Source organism: Pinus tabuliformis, chromosome X (genome assembly GCF_031772625.1).
Source record: "Pinus tabuliformis cultivar Carrire ecotype Pingquan chromosome X, CPIR1, whole genome shotgun sequence".
Taxonomy (NCBI): Eukaryota; Viridiplantae; Streptophyta; class Pinopsida; order Pinales; family Pinaceae; genus Pinus; species Pinus tabuliformis.
Genome location: NC_142308.1, coordinates 327,620,455 through 327,641,306, shown reverse-complemented (window position 1 = coordinate 327,641,306; position 20,852 = coordinate 327,620,455). Strand labels below are relative to the sequence as shown.

General features: G+C 42.2%; 2 protein-coding genes across 2 annotated transcripts in view; both read left to right on the top strand.

Moving 5' to 3' along the window:
- Positions 1–4,716, top strand: part of LOC149139785 (uncharacterized) — a 50,880-nt gene extending 46,164 nt beyond the window's left edge. The window contains exons 6-7 of the mRNA XM_089450820.1: positions 3,309–4,302; positions 4,421–4,716. Of these exons, the coding sequence (XP_089306946.1) occupies positions 3,309–4,302; positions 4,421–4,716 (1,290 nt within the window). The remainder of the gene's footprint in view (positions 1–3,308; positions 4,303–4,420) is intronic.
- Positions 4,717–4,919: 203 nt separating this feature from the next.
- Positions 4,920–10,357, top strand: LOC149139784 (zinc finger CCCH domain-containing protein 4-like). The gene is made up of 4 exons (XM_089450819.1): positions 4,920–5,105; positions 5,291–5,635; positions 8,950–9,943; positions 10,062–10,357. Exons 1-4 carry the CDS (start codon positions 4,920–4,922, stop codon positions 10,355–10,357), a joined length of 1,821 nt encoding a protein of 606 aa, XP_089306945.1.
- Positions 10,358–20,852: the final 10,495 nt, after the last annotated feature.

Sequence of the window (20,852 nt, the reverse complement as noted above, 5' to 3'; positions counted from 1 at the left end):
ATCAAAGAAGCCAAATACATAAGAAGGATCAATATGCAATTGAGAGCTGGGAATAAGGCTATGAGGAAACAAATTGAAGATCTGAAGGCACAGTTAAATCAGCTATCTGCTAAATAAGTTTTCATTTCAAGTAAGATTTTGTTTTAACGTTTTGACAAATTTGCTTGATTTTATCTTTCTGAGGAAATATAAATTCTTATTCAACATGTGGAAAGTATAAAGGAGTTTTTGGCAATCAAATACTCGGCTAATAAAGTTCTCGAGTTAAAAGCAAGCTGTTTTGAATAATTCAGCAGTTTCGTAGCGCGCTACGAAACTGCTGTAGGTGATGATTTTAACGCAAATCAAGCAGTTTTGAATTATAAGCGGGAATTTTGAAAGGCATACAAGGCATCATCTGAAGCTATCCAACAGTCAATTAGGTCAAGACAGGTGGACGCTTAAAAAGGTTTAATCTTCAAATCCAATTTTTGTCGTAAAGTGAACACCTTTACCACAGTTCAGGATATATCAAACGGTTTGCCTGCATGAAACTTTTGCTTGCACACATGTTCATGGGAAAAGCTTACAACGCATCAAGGACGTGGCAGTCTTCTACATTTTGGGTAATTAAAGGCTAAAGGTCATGCTTCTGTGCATTCGAATATTTCGGGGAAAACTGAAGCCGAGAAGCAAGGGTAATCTCCTAATATTTCTGAGCAGTTAAAAAGATTCAGCATCCAAGGTCAACATAGAGCATTAAACACCCATCTCAGCTAAACTAAAAGAGGGCCAGATGTCAAAGAACGAGGAGAAGCCATCACGCATGTAATATGGAGTTAGAGTCATAGTTGATTTAGATCTCTAAAAAAACTCCAGTCAGCACTTTGTTGTATTTATTAGTTAGTTAAATGGTTGATAGGTGTCATTAGAAGTAGTTTTCGAATTCCCCTCATGCTGGAGGATGAATCTCGATCAGTTAGAATAAAAAATCTATATATAGCTGAAACAACAATGTAAAGAGGGTTGGAAAACTTTATAACAGAGCATAGTATTTGGCTTATGTAAAGACTCACTTTCAGTAATATAATTCTGATTTTACTTCTCAGGATTCATGAAGGATTTCTTATATTCAGAATGTGTGATGTTGTCCTTTTCTTAGTTTTGTTTACAGTGGTATGGATGTATAATCACTCAGAATTCACTGAATGTGCTCTGATTTCCTGTATGCATCTATAAACTGTGTGGTTCCATATGAGTGTATTTTCTGAATATTCAAATGCTGAATGCCCTGACTTCTATGTAAGGTCAAGATCTTTGTTATATTGAAGTGTTGTTGACTCCATAGGCCCAATGGATACTTGTTTAATGTATTTCCAGCATTCATCTTTGTCACAGTTGTTCTACAAGAGTTAGCCATCTTATTTTTAATCAAAATCATTATTACACCCAGAGAGAGCCCTCTCAGGTTTAGGAGGCTAAGCCTCAGCCTAAAGTAGGTTTGAAATAGTTACTTAGAATCAACCTGACCAGCAGCCTATCAGGGTCTGATTTTGAGATAACAGAATGAGCAGTTCTTTTACCTCTTTTTCCTCACTCAATAAACTGAAAAAGAGACCTTGAGTTTTCTTCATTTGACTCGTTAAAATTTGATGAAGGTATTGAGTTTGTTGTCGCGTGACTCATTAAAAATTCACAACAAAAAACGAGTTTAGTCCATCTCCTCGTACTCATAACAAAATGATGTCAACATCTATTGAACATAGGTTTCCGTTTATCTAGATTCAATATATTAACTCACAAAAAAGTAACTAATCTGGGTATACTATTAAACTTGTGTCGCACCTGGTTAAAAACTATGACAAAGGGACCACCTTGGAGTCGATCTTTACAATCTTTTCAAACTCTCTAAATATGAAAATACCACTGAGTTATCTCATCTGGACTCATTAAATTACATAGATGAATGATAGGGTCGCTCTTTTTATGATCCTTTTCAAACTCTTAAAAAATGAAAAGATTGACGAGTTTACTTGTTTGGATGCATTAAACTAATCAGATAGGGCATAGGGTCACTCTTTTTGTGGTCCTTTTCAAACTCTTAAAATATGAAAAGATTGATGAGTTTACATGTCTAGACTCACTAAACTAATTAGACGGGGAAAGTAGACAATACAACTATATTCAATATTAGAAAGCGGGGTTTGGCAGCAGTCATTCCCTTGAACATCGCACTCCCTCAGATAAACCTTCCTTGTGATGGCCTCTCAATATGAATCCTTCCATCCTTTGAGTTTAGCCTAAATACCTCGATGTACTTACATCTCTGTATCCTAACACTCTTTGGTGTTCATGAGTCTAGTGATGCATGGTTAAAACCGTTGTCGTACCTTCTACTATTCAAGGGTTAACCTTTTGTTTTCTCCATCAACCCATCAAGCATATCCTTTCATCATGCACTCTACCATTTAGACCCAATGCTCAAAGATTCCTCAAAAAACAAATCATTCTTGTCCTGTTTCATGTCGATTGATGTAGGACACATTATTGCCTACCTTTCGACAGGTATCTTCCGATTGACTTCAGCACTCTATCTAGGAAGACAACCCAGAAACACATTCAGTGCCTTGTTACTTGCAGACATTAGTGGTAGGTCACCTTGTGTTTGATCAGGGGTTCTCATTATTTTCTCTTGGTTAAGTGATTCTACGAGTGTTCGATGACAAAAACATATTTCACACTTGCTAGATTGTACTGTGCATCTTAGAGACCATCAGCATTATTGGTGGCATTCCTCGTTTCTATTAATGGTCTCCATTATTAAATGGTAATCAGACGATTTCATGCATGTTCGTGATCCGGATTTAAACAGGAATGCAATAAAATACAAAGATAACCATAAAGACAGATATGCAGTGGAAATAATACCTTAATTCATTACTGTAAAATACTGAAATATGCTTACAAACAGAAATGGAAATAAACCAGCTAGGGCGATGGTAGCTTATCTCTGAGAAGAGATGTGGTGGCTACATGCCTCTGAACTATCTTACTGTTATCTCTCAAAATTCTGTTTCCAAAAATTTCTCAGATTAGCTTAAAGACAAAGTGTTTTCGCAGCGCATGAATCCTTTAGCAGTTTCGCAGCGCAACCTGTTTTAGTGATTTCGTAGCGTGCTACGAAATTGGGGATTTGTTCGAATCCATAGTAGCTGTCATGCAAAATAATTCTGGGGTGGATGCAGTTTACAAGTGGCATGTTCTCAAGCTCCTGCGTGTATGCTTGTCATCAGTTCTGAATCTGAAGGGAAAAGCCTGAAGTGTTGCAGTTGCAAATCAACCTAATCCCCAAAGGTGCAGATATAACCAGATACAGGGACTACTTTAAGGATCTTGGTAAGGATGAAAGGGTTGAAGTGTTTGCACTGCCGAGTTCCTTAGTGCAGCGTTCTGTTTTTCAATGCAAAGTGATGTACCTTGAACAGGTACTTGAACTTCTTAAAAATAATCCTGAATGTCTATCAGATTTGGAATCATCTAAAGAAGGCCGTGATGAAGCTGATATAAATGATGAAGTGCACTACCTGATTCGAGATCTGGTGATGCATATGCATGAACAGGAGCAAGACCTAAAGAATAGCAGTTTGGTTTTCCTACCAACATATCGGTCCCTAGAGCAGCAGTGGCTACTTTCAAGACATTCTAGGATGTGTTTCAAGGTCCACGTTCTTCACAGTAGCATTGATATTGAACAAGTAACAAGAGCTATGCAAATTTTCCATTCTTATAGAAAGGTAATACTTGCAACAAATATTGCAGAATCTTCTGTGACCATACCTGGGCTATCTTACGTTATTGATTCATGCCGCTCATTAGACATATTTTGGAATGACGACAACAAAAGACATGTGCCACATCTGGTTTGGGTGTCAAAATCTCAGGCAGATCAACGCAAAGGAAGGACAGGTCGTATATGTGATGGTCAGGTTTTCCGATTGGTTTCACAACATTTGTTTGATAGTTTGATAAATATGAAAAAGCCAGCGATGCAAAAGCTGTCATTGAGAAGGCAGGTTCTAACGACTAGCTGTGCTGCATCAAAAGCCATGAATGACCCCAAAGTTCTATTTCAGAGGGCCCTTGACTTACCGAATTTGAAAACTATTCAAGATGCACTAGATTTGTTGGTTTCTTTAGATGCTCTGAAGGCACCATCTCATCATAGGGGAAAGTATGAACCAACATTATATGGAAAATTTTTGTGCAATTCTGTTTTGGCAACGGATTTAGAAGGACAAGCATCGATTGCAATGACTCATTCAAGTGGCTGGCAATGAGATCTTCACAACTCAGACACATGATTTTGCTTCAATTGCTCCTAGGCTTGGGCAGGAGTGGTCTTCTTTTCACCATTTGGTGCACACATGCTTTCTCTCTCCAGGACAGCTTGAAGCAAACTTGAGTTTTGCCGTTGGCACTGAACTAGCAGATGATATTGTTACAGATGTTTGTATTCAGGCTTCATATGTTGACTCAGGGTCCTTGAATACTTCAAGTATAGGAAATGAGCTTACAGGAATTATCAAAGAGATAAGAACCACCGTCAAAGAAATCTTGTCAATCAGATCGAAGGAGTTCCATGAATCTGCTGATGCATGGAAAGATGTGAAACAGAAAGGTGTTATGGTCGTAGTTGTATCTGCTGATGATGTGGCACAAGGGCTGGAGTTATATTGACTGATGTCGTTAAAGATGAGTTTGCAAAGTTGAATATATTTTTGGTAACTGAATTTTTATTCAGGGTGTACCTGCACACACATCAGAATCTCCGAGATGATTTGCCTCATTGAAAGGTGTTTTCCACTCTACTTGTACAGGCTTTCCAGTATGTTGTGAAATTTTGCCATCATCCGTCCTCTTCAGATTCTAGTGCCTCTACAATGGATGATTTCTGTGTAGACGATCTGATCGGTGTTTTTCTGGCACTTCTAAAAATGGAACAACACCAAAATATTATCTTCATAAGTATTTCAAGGTTATTTTGGAATATGCTCGATTTGGGCCAGAGCAGCGTGAACATTTGTTGCAAAGAAAAAATTGAAGATAACGTGGAACCAGATGTTACGGTACTTTCTCTGGGAATCATGTCTAAAGGCCGTCCAGAAATAACTTTACTGTTGCCTCTTTAAAAAAATTTCAAATAATGCATGCCTTACTCTGAAGGAAGGTTCCAGCTACTGTCTGAAGATTACATTTGTTGTTCGGCACAATATAGTTTCTGGTTTAGCCTATGCAAATACGGTTTGGAAAGGTAGAATTCAAGTTGATCATACACAAGTTATGTTGGGAACTTTTAGCCCACGACGGGAGTCTTATATACATATCATGGAGGAAGAAACTGCTCCAACTGGAGTTCTTGCTCGTGGGATATACACAGCAGAAAACCAAGTTTACAGATGATGATGGGAGATGCCACCTTGAAGTGCATTACCCATTTGAGATCCAGAAAGACTGGAGAAGCCGAAGCGTTCATACTTTGGACAAGGCTATAGATTTTGAAAACATTAAGGTCCAAGACAATATTCACATGATGGCTACAACCTTGAACACTAGTGCAACTAAGACAGTAGATAAAAAGAAATGGTGGGCTAGAAAAGTACGAAGTCAATTTCTCGGCAACACGGGTCTAAGAAAAAGGGTGATAAATCATCATTTAGAGATGAAACACCATAATTTTAGAGATGGAACACCATAGCACCATAATCTGCTAGTGGCGCTGGTGTTGTGAAGCTGGTTGCCCGATCCCCAGACACTTGTTTGCTACTTCTACGGAAGCAGGTTGAATGGTAAATAGTTGTTGATTGGCTCCAAGATCAGCTGGATACAGATATATCTTCTGTCATTTTACAGGGTTCTAATATGAAATCCCCGCGCATATGGTTGGTATTCTGTTTTACAATATGTGTGCAGATGTGCTTGGCATCATATCAGTTCAGAGTTTGGGGTACCCTAGGGGCTGGATTGTGCCTACTGGAAATGAAACCGAAACCTATAATCAGTGGGCTCAACGCAACAGGTTTCATGTTGATGATGATCTCTATTTCAAGTACCAGAAGTAGGAGGACTCAGCGCTTCTTGTGGCACAGGCAGCTTATGAAACCTGCAATACTTTGAATCCTATAGCATATTATGATGATGGAAATACAGTCATCAAACTTCGCCATTCTGGTCTCTTTACTTTATTAGCGGTATTCCAGAGAACTGCAATAAGGGGCATAAACTTATTGTTGTTGTCATGGCATCTTCTGGCCATAGTGGCCCTGTTTTTGTTGGAGATTGCTGCCACTTTGTCGATTGAGAACGTGGATATTGATGAGATACTTGAAAGAGCTGAAAAGATGAGTCAAAGGAAACCAAAAGCATAAAAACAGGGGCAGTTTCCTGTTTCTCAGCAGAGGTAAAGAGATACGACATTGAAGAGCAACATGGAGCCTTGAACATCCACCACAACCACCGCCAGAAGGAAAGCAGATGTCAAAGAACGAAGTTCATTGTAATTAAAGCCATCAAAGCTACAGCTATAGTAATCCACTTGGCAGAGAATGAATCTTGATTGTAATAAATACTATGTCCAGCATGATGTAGGATTAGAATTCTAGTTGTTTTAGGTTTCGAGAGCTGTCAGTTAGTAGTAAGTGACTTTTATTAGTTAGTTTAAAGATGAATAGGTGTCATTGAAAAAAAGGACTTCGAGTTCCCATCAGATGAAGGGGGAGTCAGGTAGAAGAACTTTATAAATAGCTGAAACAGAGATAGAGAAGGGGTTGGATGTTTTTGAAGAAACAGAGTTTATATTGGCTTATGTAAAGACTTGTTACAGTGATATAAAAGACTACTTTTTCTTCTTAGGATTCATACTTTGTTCAGATGCTCTAGATGTATGTGGCTTTGTTTTATCCTTTATGTTTTACGGCTTTATAGATACACAATCACTCTGAATTCACCTAGCTGCTCAGATTTCCTGTGTGTATTTATGAGTTGAGGTTCATTTGAGAAATGTTTTGAGTGTTTAAACATTACATGCCCTGACTTCCATGAATGAGTAGTTTTATGGTTTACTGAAATGGTGTTTGACTCCATGAGCCCAATGGAAGAAATATTATGTTGTCTGTCCAACCAACATGTTTATTAAGTCTTCATTTCAAGAGTTAGCCCTCTTAGTGTTAATCATAATCAATAGTTTGTTTTGAGAGAGCCCTCTCAGACTAGGGAGGCTAATCCTTAGTCAAGAGTCTGGTCTGAAATAGTTACATAGAGTCTAACTGATAGCAGCCATCAGTACATGATTTGGTGATAACATTTTGGTGCGTCTACCGGGAGCCTGAAGATTATTCTTTCCCGAAATTATGAAGCTGAACTTCTAAAGGTAGCAGGAGCTCAGAAGGTTTTTGAGGTTGCAAAACTACCTTGGCGACTCCATTGTTGAATAATTCAAAATTCATACATTCATGGTGATTCCACTGGAGTTATGAAAGACCAAGAAGCTACCATTCTTATTTCAAGGTATGCATGCATAGATTTTTCAAGAATTCATGGTTTCCCAAATCATTTTCCCAAGGATGCATATTTCCTAAGGAATGGTCCCAAATTCAATGGAGAAGATTTGAGTTTAACTCTGAAGCATATCACAGATTTTTGTCATTTTACTGAGCTTCTTAGAGTTAAACATGAGGATGTTTGCATTATGTTGTTCTATGATTCACTTCAAGGGAAATGCAAACAATGGATTGAAAGTTTTCCTATCAAATCCATTAAGTCATTTCAGGACTTATGGCTTATGTTTTTGGAGGAATGGATAGATAGGTCAGAGGTGGTGGCAGACTCTCCCTCAGTGGAAGGTTTTAAACAATGGAATAATGATCATAGTAAAGAAGAAACAAATGAATCTTTCTCTTTGTCCTTGTCCTCATATCTAAGATCCTTTGACTGCAAGGCAGAGGATAGGATGAGATTTTTGGATGAATTTGCTGAGGACCTTGAAAAAGAAATTGAAGGTTTAGAAGGACAAATTCAGGCATATAGTTTTCATTATCATGATCATTATTTTCAGAGGTTTTCTATGGCAGAACGCAAGGAGAGAATGCTGGTTCCTTTCTCTTTCACGATTGAGGAACTGAACACTGCTGTTGAAGATCAGTTTGCACAGCTGGAAAGTTACAAGGAAAAACAAGCTGATCATGTATTCTGGGATCCTATAGCTGATTACATGGAAGAGTTTTACTCTCCAGTGTTTCAGTTTTCCTCTAGAGATCAGAGACAATTTCAGTGGCAGCGGTCATCACAAGATCATATTGGCTTTGAACTCCGATGCAGTCAAAGAAATCAAATATCAGATAAAACAGAGGATTGGCTACATTGGAAATTTCATATTGATTGAGCAGAAGGAAGTTTGAATTGTTAGGGTAGGTAGGTAGGAAAATGCAAATAAGCTCAAGGTTGACTGAGCATTTATTTTTCAGTAGATGTAGATTTCTTTCTCCTACAGTGATCATCAAGTTTAAGCCCGAGGTGAAGGCCCAAGGAGCTGGAAAGGGATGCTTGTCAAGCAAATTTCTGTTTGTCATAAATGGATAAGGCACTAGAACTGCAGGTTCTTAGTGCGCCACAAGGGCACACTATCCCAAGTGGAGCCACTGTTATCTCTCAAAATTCTGTTTCCAAAAATTGCTCAGATTAGCTTAAAGACAAAGTGTTTTCGCAGCGCATGAATCCTTTAGCAGTTTCGCAGCGCAACCTGTTTTAGTGATTTCGTAGCGTGCTACGAAATTGGGGATTTGTTCGAATCCATAGTGGCTGTCATGCAAAATAGTTCTGGGGTAGATGCAGTTTACAGGTGGCATGTTCTCAAGCTCCTGCGTGTATGCTTGTCATCAGTTCTGAATCTGAAGGGAAAAGCCTGAAGTGTTGCAGTTGCAAATCAACCTAATCCCCAAAGGTGCAGATATAACCAGATACAGGGACTACTTTAAGGATCTTGGTAAGGATGAAAGGGTTGAAGTGTTTGCACTGCCGAGTTCCTTAGTGCAGCGTTCTGTTTTTCAATGCAAAGTGATGTACCTTGAACAGGTACTTGAACTTCTTAAAAATAATCCTGAATGTCTATCAGATTTGGAATCATCTAAAGAAGGTCGTGATGAAGCTGATATAAATGATGAAGTGCACTACTTGATTCGAGATCTGGTGATGCATATGCATGAACAGGAGCAAGACCTAAAGAATATCAGTTTGTTTTTCCTACCAACATATCGGTCCCTGGAGCAGCAGTGGCTGCTTTCAAGACATTCTAGGATGTGTTTCAAGGTCCACGTTCTTCACAGTAGCATTGATATTGAACAAGTAACAAGAGCTATGCAAATTTGCCATTCTTATAGAAAGGTAATACTTGCAACAAATATTGCAGAATCTTCTGTGACAATACCTGGGCTATCTTACGTTATTGATTCATGCCGCTCATTAGACATATTTTGGAATGACGACAACAAAAGACATGTGCCACATCTGGTTTGGGTGTCAAAATCTCAGGCAGATCAACGCAAAGGAAGGACAGGTCGTATATGTGATGGTCAGGTTTTCCGATTGGTTTCACGACATTTGTTTGATAGTTTGATAAATATGAAAAAGCCAGCGATGCAAAAGCTGTCATTGAGAAGGCAGGTTCTCACGACTAGCTGTGCTGCATCAAAAGCCATGAATGACCCCAAAGTTCTATTTCAGAGGGCCCTTGACTTACCGAATTTGAAAACTATTCAAGATGCACTAGATTTGTTGGTTTCTTTAGATGCTCTGAAGGCACCATCTCATCATAGGGGAAAGTATGAACCAACATTATATGGCAAATTTTTGTGCAATTCTGTTTTGGCAACGGATTTAGAAGGACAAGCATCGATTGCAACGACTCATTCAAGTGGCTGGCAATGAGATCTTCACAACTCAGACACATGATTTTGCTTCAATTTCTCCTAGGCTTGGGCAGGAGTGGTCTTCTTTTCACCATTTGGTCCACACATGCTTTCTCTCTCCAGGACAGCTTGAAGCAAACTTGAGTTTTGCCGTTGGCACTAAACTAGCAGATGATATTGTTACAGATGTTTGTATTCAGGCTTCATATGTTGACTCAGGGTCCTTGAATACTTCAAGTATAGGAAATGAGCTTACAGGAATTATCAAAGAGATAAGAACCACCGTCAAAGAAATCTTGTCAATCAGATCGAAGGAGTTCCATGAATCTGCTGATGCATGGAAAGCTGTGAAACAGAAAGGTGTTATGGTCGTAGTTGTATCTGTTGATGATGTGGCACAAGGGCTGGAGTTATATTGACTGATGTCATTAAAGATGAGTTTGCAAAGTTGAATATATTTTGGTAACTGAATTTTTATTCAGGATGTACCTGCATACACATCAGAATCTCCGAGATGATTTGCCTCATTGAAAGGTGTTTTCCACTCTACTTGTACAGGCTTTCCAGTATGTTGTGAAATTTTGCCATCATCCGTCCTCTTCAGATTCTAGTGCCCCTACAATGGATGATTTCTGTGTAGACGATCTGATCGGTGTTTTTCTTGCACTTCTAAAAATGGAACAACACCGAAATATTATCTTCATAAGTATTTCAAGGTTATTTTGGAATATGCTCGATTTGGGCCAGAGCAGCATGAACATTTGTTGCAAAGAAAAAATTGAAGATAACGTGGAACCAGATGTTACGGTACTTTCTCTGGGAATCATGTCTAAAGGCCGTCCAGAAATAACTTTACTGTTGCCTCTTTAAAAAAAATTCAAATAATGCATGCTTTACTCTGAAGGAAGGTTCCAGCTACTGTCTGAAGATTACATTTGTTGTTCGGCACAATATAGTTTCTGGTTTAGCCTATGCAAATACGGTTTGGAAAGGTAGAATTCAAGTTGATCATACACAAGTTATGTTGGGAACTTTTAGCCCACGACGGGAGTCTTATATACATATCATGGAGGAAGAAACTGCTCCAACTGGAGTTCTTGCTCGTGGGATATACACAGCAAAAAACCAAGTTTACAGATGATGATGGGAGATGCCACCTTGAAGTGCATTACCCATTTGAGATCCAGAAAGACTGGAGAAGCCGAAGCGTTCATACTTTGGACAAGGCTATAGATTTTGAAAACATTAAGGTCCAAGACAATCTTCACATGACGGCTACAACCTTGAACACTAGCGCAACTAAGACAGTAGATAAAAAGAAATGGTGGGCTAGAAAAGTACGAAGTCAATTTCTCGGAAAAACGGGTCTAAGAAAAAGGGTGATAAATCATCATTTAGAGATGAAACACCATAATTTTAGAGATGGAACACCATAGCACCATAATCTGCTAGTGGCGCTGGTGTTGTGAAGCTGGTTGCCCGATCCCCCGACACTTGTTTGCTACTTCTACGGAAGCAGGTTGAATGGTAAATAGTTGTTGATTGGCTCCAAGATCAGCTGGATACAGATATATCTTCTGTCATTTTATAGGGTTCTAATATGAAATCCCCGGGCATATGGTTGGTATTCTGTTTTACAATATGTGTGCAGATGTGCTTAGCATCATATCAGTTCAGAGTTTGGGGCACCCTAGGGGCTGGATTGTGCCTACTGGAAATGAAACCGAAACCTATAATCAGTGGGCTCAACGCAACAAGTTTCATGTTGATGATGATCTCTATTTCAAGTAACAGAAGTAGGAGGACTCAACACTTCTTGTGGCACATGCAGCTTATGAAACCTGCAATACTTTGAATCCTATAGCATATTATGATGATGGCAATACAGTCATCAAGCTTCGCCATTCTGGTCTCTTTACTTTATTAGCGGTATTCCAGAGAACTGCAATAAGGGGCATAAACTTATTGTTGTTGTCATGGCATCTTCTGGCCATAGTGGCCCTGTTTTTGTTGGAGATTGCTGCCACTTTGTCGATTGAGAACGTGGATATTGATGAGATACTTGAAAGAGCTGAAAAGATGAGTCAAAGGAAACCAAAAGCATAAAAACAGGGGCAGTTTCCTGTTTCTCAGCAGAGGTAAAGAGATACGACATTGAAGAGCAACATGGAGCCTTGAACATCCACCACAACCACCGCCAGAAGGAAAGCAGATGTCAAAGAACGAAGTTCATTGTAATTAAAGCCATCAAAGCTACAACTATAGTAATCCACTTGGCAGAGAATGAATCTTGATTGTAATAAATACTATGTCCAGCATGATGTAGGATTAGAATCCTAGTTGTTTTAGGTTTCGAGAGCTGTCAGTTAGTAGTAAGTGACTTTTATTAGTTAGTTTAAAGATGAATAGGTGTCATTAAAAAAAAGGACTTCGAGTTCCCATCAGATGAAGGGGGAGTCAGGTAGAAGAACTTTATAAATAGCTGAAACAGAGATAGAGAAGGGGTTGGATGTTTTTGAAGAAACAAAGTTTATATTGGCTTATGTAAAGACTTGTTACAGTGATATAAAAGACTACTTTTTCTTCTTAGGATTCATACTTTGTTCAGATGCTCAAGATGTATGTGGCTTTGTTTTATCCTCTATGTTTTACAGCTTTATAGATACACAATCACTCTGAATTCACCTAGCTGCTCAGATTTCCTGTGTGTATTTATGAGTTGAGGTTCATTTGAGAAATGTTTTGAGTGTTTAAACATTACATGCCCTGACTTCCATGAATGAGTAGTTTTATGGTTTACTGAAATGGTGTTTGACTCCATGAGCCCAATGGAAGAAATCTTATGTTGTCTGTCCAACCAGCATGTTTATTAAGTCTTCATTTCAAGAGTTAGCCCTCTTAGTGTTAATCATAATCAATAGTTTGTTTTGAGAGAGCCCTCTCAGACTAGGGAGGCTAATCCTTAGTCAAGAGTCTGGTCTGAAATAGTTACATAGAGTCTAACTGATAGCAGCCATCAGTACATGATTTTGTGATAACACTTACAATGAGGCTCGAAGGCCTATTTATTGTTGAGAAACAATGGAAAACCCTTCACATTCCAAAACCTAACCCTAGAAGATGAAACGCCAAATTGTGGGCCCCATTTTTGGGTAAGTGTGTACATCAACTTCCCGGGGTTGCGAATTGGTCGTACTATCTCCGTTTGACATGCATGATAGCCCGTTGGAAAGATCTCTCCGAGGACTACGACGAAAAAGACGATTTTTATCAAAAAAATCGCTGGCAGTAGATTTCCCAAAAAACATCGTTTAGGGCCTCAAAACGGCTCCGGGAGTTTAGGACCCGAAAAACTGCTAAAAATAGTAAATTGTGCTATAATTAAGGAAACTGAAAAAAACTGTAAGAAGCACTAGAGGGGATCCAAGTGGAATTAGCGGGTGGCCACCAATATCCACCTGGATCATTCCTCCCCCCTTAGGAAGCAATGGTCCCCATTGCGTTGAGTTCCTCCATGAGATGAGGGAACTTCTGCTGCACTTGGTCCCTGGTGAGCCACTTGCCCTGGTGAAGGAGTTGTCCTGCTTTGACAACTCGATACAGTTGGATATTCTGCTGGCGAGTGTGCTTGATCTGTGTGTCCATGATCCGATCAGTTGCAACTTGTTCCATGCAAGTTGGATTTAACTCTGTGGGTGTGAGTTGTTCTGCAATGTCGGATGTGTCTAGTAATGGTGGAAAGTATGGCCGAAGGCGGTCGACATTGAACACCGGGTGCAGGCCAAGGAATGGGGGAATGCTGAGCTCAAATGCATTGTCTCCCACAGCCTTGGTAATGGTGTAAGGGCCATATCGGAGTGGTCTGAGTTTCCGATAGGCTTCGGTAAGGCGTTCCTTTTGCAAATGCAACCAGACTTTGTCGCCCACTTGAAACTTGTGTGGCATATGATGTTGATCATGTCGCTGCTTGTACTTGGCATTTGATTTCTCCAGAATGTCATGGACCTTCTGGCGAATATGTTGGATGTGCTCAATGAAGCTGTTTGCCTTATCTGTTTCGGACTAGACATGAGCAGAATCTGCGTGAGTAGCTGCAAATGGCATGGCCACATCGATGGGACATAGTGGCTGGAATCCCAATCCCACCTGGAAAGGGCTGTGGCCAGTCGAGCTGTGGAGAGCCTGGTTGTAGCTGTGCTGAACATAGGGGAGGCTCTCGTCCCATGTGCGTGGATGATTTGAGTTGTACATGCGCAGAATGTGTATGATCATCCTGTTGAAGACCTCAGTCTGGCCATCAGTTTGAGGATGGAAGGCTGTGGACTTAGTGAGTTTGGTATCCAACATCGACCAGTGGCTAGACCAAAATGTACTGAGGAACCTGCTGTCCCAATCTGAAATGATAGACTGTGGGATCCCAAAGTGTACCCATACTCATTCAAAGAAGAGTTTAGCAGTGGTTTCTGCTGTGATATTCTTCTTGCAGGCTGCCATAATGGCCATCTTCGAGAACCTGTCGACAACCACAAAAACACATTCATTTCCATGCCTAGTGGAAGGGAGGCCTGACATGTAATCCATGGATATGGATTCCCAAGGTCGACTAGGGGTAGGTAGCGGGGTATAGAGGCCTTGCTTCTTGATGGTCGGTTTGGCAATGGCGAAAGCAGTGCATGATCTGATGTACTTCCTGACATCCTGTCGAAGATTCGGCTAATAGAAATATTTCTGCAGTACTGCCACGGTCTTTTCGACCCCAAAATTCCCAACAGCCTGACTGTAGTGTGCTTCCCAGATCATCTTGGCACGCTCGCTTGAAGGAACACAAAGGTGACCTAGGTGGCATAACAGGTCGTCCTGGAGGTGAAAATCTGGAACATGCTGACCCTCCAAGAGTGTCTGGTATGTGTGGCCAAATTCCGGGTTGCTTTTGTAGAGCAATGGCCAATCAGAAGTCTCGTGCCCATAAGAGTTGAGCACGGTGGTTAACGCCATGATCGGTGGTTGACTGAGGCAATCTGCAACATTATTGGTGCTGCCCTTCTTATACTTGATATTCAAATGGAACTGTTGCATGTATGTGGACCACTTCTGATGGCGATCAATCTGCAATTTCCCTTGGGTCTGTATGAACTGCAGGGGTCGGTGGTCCGTGTGGATGACCGTTTCCTTCCCCAAAATGTAATGCTTCCATTGTCGGCAGGCCTGCACAATGGAATACATCTCTTTGTCATAAGTGGGATACTTCCGGACTGTGTCTGAAAGTGTCTCACTGTGATATGCCACTGGATGCCCGTGTTGAGTAAGGACTGCCCCAATAGCATAGTCAGAGGCATCTGTCTCGACCTCAAATGGTTGTTGCAAGTCTGGTAATGTAAGAACTGGTGCTGTGCAGAGTCGATCTTTCAACTCTGTGAATGCCTTCCGTTGAGATTCAGACCAAAAAAATTTTGCTTTCGCTCCTCCCTTGGTGACCTGACTCAAGGGCCAAGTGATATGAGAAAATCCCAACACGAACCTGCGGTAGAAGTTGGTAAGGCCTAGAAAGCTGCGAAGCTCTGTCAGAGTGGTTGGATATGGCCAATCTCGAATGACTTGGATCTTGGCTGGATCCACATGCACCCCCCGTTCATCAATAATGTATCCCAGATACTGAACCTGGGTCATGCCAAAAGTGCATTTCTCCAAATTGGCACATAACTTGTGTTGTCGCAGTGTTTGGAGAACTTGTCGGATGTGGTGGAGGTGCTCTTCCCAAGTCTTGCTAAAGATCAAGATGTCATCCAAGTATACCACTACAAATGAGTTGGTGAATGGCCGCAAGATGTCGTCCATTAGCCTCATGAAGGTTGCAGGAGCATTCGTCAATCCGAAAGGCATAACCAACCATTCGAAAAGGCCCTCCTTGGCTTTGAAGGCAGTCTTCCATACATCGGAGGGTTTGATTGGTACCTGGTGATATCCTGACTTCAAATCGATCTTGCTGAAATATTTTGCCCCCTTTAGTTGGTCCAGGAGGTCATCAATCCGTGGGATTGGGTACCTATTATGGACAGTGATCTTGTTCAGCGCCCGATAGTCAATACAGAGTCTCCAAGTCCCATCCTTCTTTTGTACCAGCACGATCGGGCTCCCACAGGGTGATGAACTCAGACGGATGTGACCTTTTTGCAGCAGCTCCTGAATCTGCCTGTTGATTTCATCATTCTCCAGAACAGAGCGCCGATAGATTGGTCCATTGGGCAGCGATGAACCTGGGGTCAGATCAATGGAGTGCTTGACCTGACAGTGCAGAGGAACCCCTGCGGGGGAGGTGAAGATGTCCTCATACTCCTCCATGACCTTGTCCATCTGTAGTTGTCGTGCGGAGGGGCCCTGTCTGGAGGTCGTGGCCACCATCTTCTTCTTTTCTTGAGGGCGTATCATCAGGAAAACAAACTTCCCGGTTTTGGAAATGAGCTTACTGCATTGTTTTGTAGTAACCAAAGAGATGGCGGTAGGCGGTGCTACCTCTGGTATCCTATACAACTTATTTCCCAAAGTAACAATAACAACACGGGGCCTTGACTCATACACAGTATGTCGCTTCCATAAGTATGGTTGTCCTAATAACACATCACAAACTTCAAGGGGAGCAATGTCACACAATACCTCATCCGTGAAGGGTTTGATGTTATATGGAAGGTGACACTGTTGGCTCACGCGAAGATCCCGTCCTTGGAGCAGCCACCCAATGGTGTATGGTTGTGGATGTGCTGTGGTCGGTAAGCCCAGCCGTTTCACGACCTATGCTGAAAGGAGGTTCTTTTGGCTCCCGCTGTCGACAATGAACTGTATCGGGGAGCCCTTTACCGACATCTGGGAGTGGAAGAGACGCTCCTCCTCCTCTGGATCTTCAGGTTCCTCCTTCTGGATCTTCGTGGTGGCAACGCTGGCGTTGGGCTCCACATCGATAATCTGCTTCCCTTGTTCATTCCCCTTATCGGGTTTTGACTCAGAGTCATAACATGCATCTGATTCTGAAACCTTTAACTCGGCCACCAGTGACTGCTTGACCCGACACTCACTTGTGTTGTGAGTGGAGCTCTTATGGAACTCACACCACTTTCCGGTGTCCTTTTTCGGCTTCGCAGCGCTGTTCTTTGCTTGCAGCTTTGGCGGGTTGTCTTGGGCCACCCCACCTTGGCTTTGTCCTTTGTTCTGCGGTTTGGGGGCACCTTTCCCTTGTTTTGGATTCGTAGACCCAAAGTCTTGCTTCTTCTGTTTAAACTTTTGCTTGACCTTGACGGCATATCGGTATGCCGTGCCGAGCGAGGAGATGTTCAGGAATTCTATTTCTTCTTGGATGTACTTGTGCAGGCAGCCACGATATTTGAGTACCAAATGCTGCTCTGTATCCTTGATACCCAACTTTATGCGAAGGGTATGGAAAATATTTGTAAACTCTGGTACGTCTTGGTCCCTTCCCTGCCGTAGCATGGTCCACTTTATGTATTGATCCTCATAGCTTCCGACAAGGTAGTACTGCTCCTTGATGGCATCTCGGAATGAATCCCAATTCGGTGCGACTGAAAATAGTGAGCTCGTACTTTCATCCTTCTGCTCGTAGTAGGTTTCCCACAAATCCTTGACGTGGGGGGCTGCTTTGAGAAGAGCGAAAATAATCTTTTCCCGACTGGAAAAATCATGAACAGAAAAATAACCCTCTAGCACATTTAACCATTTATCGACGGCATCTACGTCTATCTGACCCTTGAATATGGGGATTTCAAAATTAACTTGTACCTTAAATGGCGTGGCATTTCCAGAGTTGCTGTTGGAAGCCGATGCGTCGCCCCTGGGTAGCCGTTGAAGGATTTGGGCAAAGTTGTCCATCATCGCGTTCCTTTGTCGCTCGAGGGCTTCTTCGAGCAAGATTTTGACAGGATCTCCTGCCCCCTCGTCTTTCTTTTCATCCGCCATGGGAGGCTGTCAGGATTTGCGAGGCTGGTCTTGCAAAAGTTCTACCAGTTCAAGCCCTAACTCTTTATATCCCGACCTCGTTGGGGACATGCAAAGAAAAACAGAGAAGAAAAGAAGACCGCTCTGATACCACTGATCCGGATTTAAACAGGAACGCAATAAAATACAGAGATAACCATAAAGACAGATATGCAGCGGAAATAATACCTTAATTCATTACTGTAAAATACTGAAATATGCTTACAAACAGAAATGGAAATAAACCAGCTAGGGCGATGGTAGCTTATCTCTGAGAAGAGATGTGGTGGCTACATGCCTCTGAATTGTCTTACAATGAGGCTCGAAGGCCTATTTATTGTTGAGAAACAATGGAAAACCCTTCACATTCCAAAACCTAACCCTAGAAGATGAAACGCCAAATTGTGGGCCCCGTTTTTGGGTAATTGTGTACATCAACTTCCCGGGGTCGCGAATTGGTCGTACTATCTCCGTTTGACGTGCATGATAGCCCGTTGGAAAGATCTCTCTGAGGACTACGACGGAAAAGACGATTTTTATCAGAAAAATTGCTAGCAGTAGATTTCCCAAAAAAACATCGTTTAGGGCCTCAAAACGGCTCCGGGAGTTTAGGACCCGAAAAACTGCTAAAAATAGTAAATTGTGCTATAATTAAGGAAACTGAAAAAACTGTAAGAAGCACTAGAGGGGATCTAAGTGGAATTAGCGGGTGGCCACCAATATCCACCTGGATCATTCCTCCCCCCTTAGGAAGCAATGGTCCCTATTGCGTTGAGTTCCTCCATGAGATGAGGGAACTTCTGCAGCACTTGGTCCCTGGTGAGCCACTTGCCCTGGTGAAGGAATTGTCCTACTTTGACAACTCGATACAGTTGGATATTCTGCTAGCGAGTGTGCTTGATCTGTGTGTCCATGATCCGATCAGTTGCAACTTGTTCCATGCAAGCTGGATTTAACTCTGTGGGTGTGAGTTGTTCTGCAATGTCGGACGTGTCTAGTAATGGTGGAAAGTATGGTCGAAGGCGGTCGACATTGAACACCGGGTGCAGGCCAAGGAATGGGGGAATGCTGAGCTCAAATGCATTGTCTCCCACAGCCTTGGTAATGGTGTAAGGGCCATATCGGAGTGGTCTGAGTTTCCGATAGGCTCCGGTAAGGCGTTCCTTTTGCAAATGCAACCAGACTTTGTCGCCCACTTGAAACTTGTGTGGCATACGATGTTGATCATGTCGCTGCTTGTACTTGGCATTTGATTTCTCCAGAATGTCATGGACCTGCTGGCGAATATGTTGGATGTGCTCAATGAAGCTGTTTGCCTTATCTGTTTCGGACTGGACATGAGCAGAATCTGCGTGAGTAGCTACAAATGGCATGGCCACATCGATGGGACATAGTGGCTGGAATCCCAATCCCACCTGGAAAGGGATGTGGCCAGTCGAGCTGTGGAGAGCCTGGTTGTAGCTGTGCTGAACATAGGGGAGGCTCTCATCCCATGTGCGTGGATGCTTTGAGTTGTACATGCGCAGAATGTGTACGATCATCCTGTTGACGACCTCAGTCTGGCCATCAGTTTGAGGATGAAAGGCTGTGGACTTAGTGAGTTTGGTGTCCAGCATCGACCAAAGGCTAGACCAAAATGTACTGAGGAACCTGCTGTCCCAATATGAAATGATAGACTGTGGGATCCCAAAGTGTACCCACACTCATTCAAAGAAGAGTTTAGCAGTGGTTTTTGCTGTGATATTCTTCTTGCAGGCTGCCATAATGGCCATCTTCAAGAACCTGTCGACAACCACAAAAACACAGTCATTTCCATGCCTAGTGGAAGGGAGGCCTGACATGTAATCCATGGAGATGGATTCCCAAGGTCGACTAGGAGTAGGCAGCGGGGTATAGAGGCCTTGCTTCTTGATGGTCGGTTTGGCAATGGCGCAAGCAGTGCATGATCTGATGTACTTCTCGACATCCTGTCAAAGATTCGGCCAATAGAAATATTTCTGCAGTACTGCCACGGTCTTTTCGACCCCAAAATGCCCAACGGCCCGACTGTAGTGTGCTTCCCGGATCATCTTGGCACGCTCGCTTGAAGGAACACAAAGGTGACCTAGGTGGCATAACAGGTCATCCTGGAGGTGAAAATCTGGAACATGCTGACCCTCCAAGAGTGTCTGGTATGTGTGGCCGAATTCCGAGTCGCTTTTGTAGAGCAATGGCCAATCAGAAGTCTCGTGCCCACAAGAGTTGAGCACGGTGGTTAACGCCATGATCGGTGGTCGACTGAGGCAATCTGCAACATTATTGGTGCTGCCCTTCTTATACTTGATATTCAAATGGAACTGTTGCAGGTATGCGGACCACTTCTGATGGCGATCACTCTGCAATTTCCTTTGGGTCTGTATGAACTGTAGGGGTTGGTGGTCCGTGTGGATGACCGTTTCCTTCCCCAAAATGTAATGCTTCCATTGTCGGCAGGCCTGCACAATGGAATACATCTCTTTGTCATAAGTGGGATACTTCCGGACTGTGTCTGAAAGTGTCTCACTGTGATATGCCAATGGATGCCCGTGTTGAGTAAGGACTGCCCCAATAGCATAGTCAGAGGCATCTGTCTCGACCTCAAATAGTTGTTGCAAGTCTGGTAATGCAAGAACTGGTGCTGTACAGAGTCGATATTTCAACTCTGTGAATGCCTTCCGTTGAGATTCAGACCAAAAAAAAATTTCTTTCGCTCCTCCCTTGGTGAACTGACTCAAGGGCCAAGTGATATGAGAAAATCCCAACACGAACCTGCGGTAGAAGTTGGCAAGGCCTAGAAAGCTGCGAAGCTCTGTCAGAGTGGTTGGATATGGCCAATCCCGAATGACTTGGATCTTGGCTGGATCCACATGCACCCCCCGTTCATCAATAATGTATCCCAGATACTGAACCTGGGTC

Coding starts and splice junctions, on each gene's coding strand:
- LOC149139784 (XM_089450819.1), top strand. CDS start 4,920: ATGGATGATTTCTGTGTAGACGATCTGATCGGTGTTTTTCTGGCACTT. Junction 5,106..5,290: donor ACGTGGAACCAGATGTTACG/GTACTTTCTCTG, acceptor CGGTTTGGAAAG/GTAGAATTCAAGTTGATCAT. Junction 5,636..8,949: donor AGAAATGGTGGGCTAGAAAA/GTACGAAGTCAA, acceptor GAAGTGTTGCAG/TTGCAAATCAACCTAATCCC.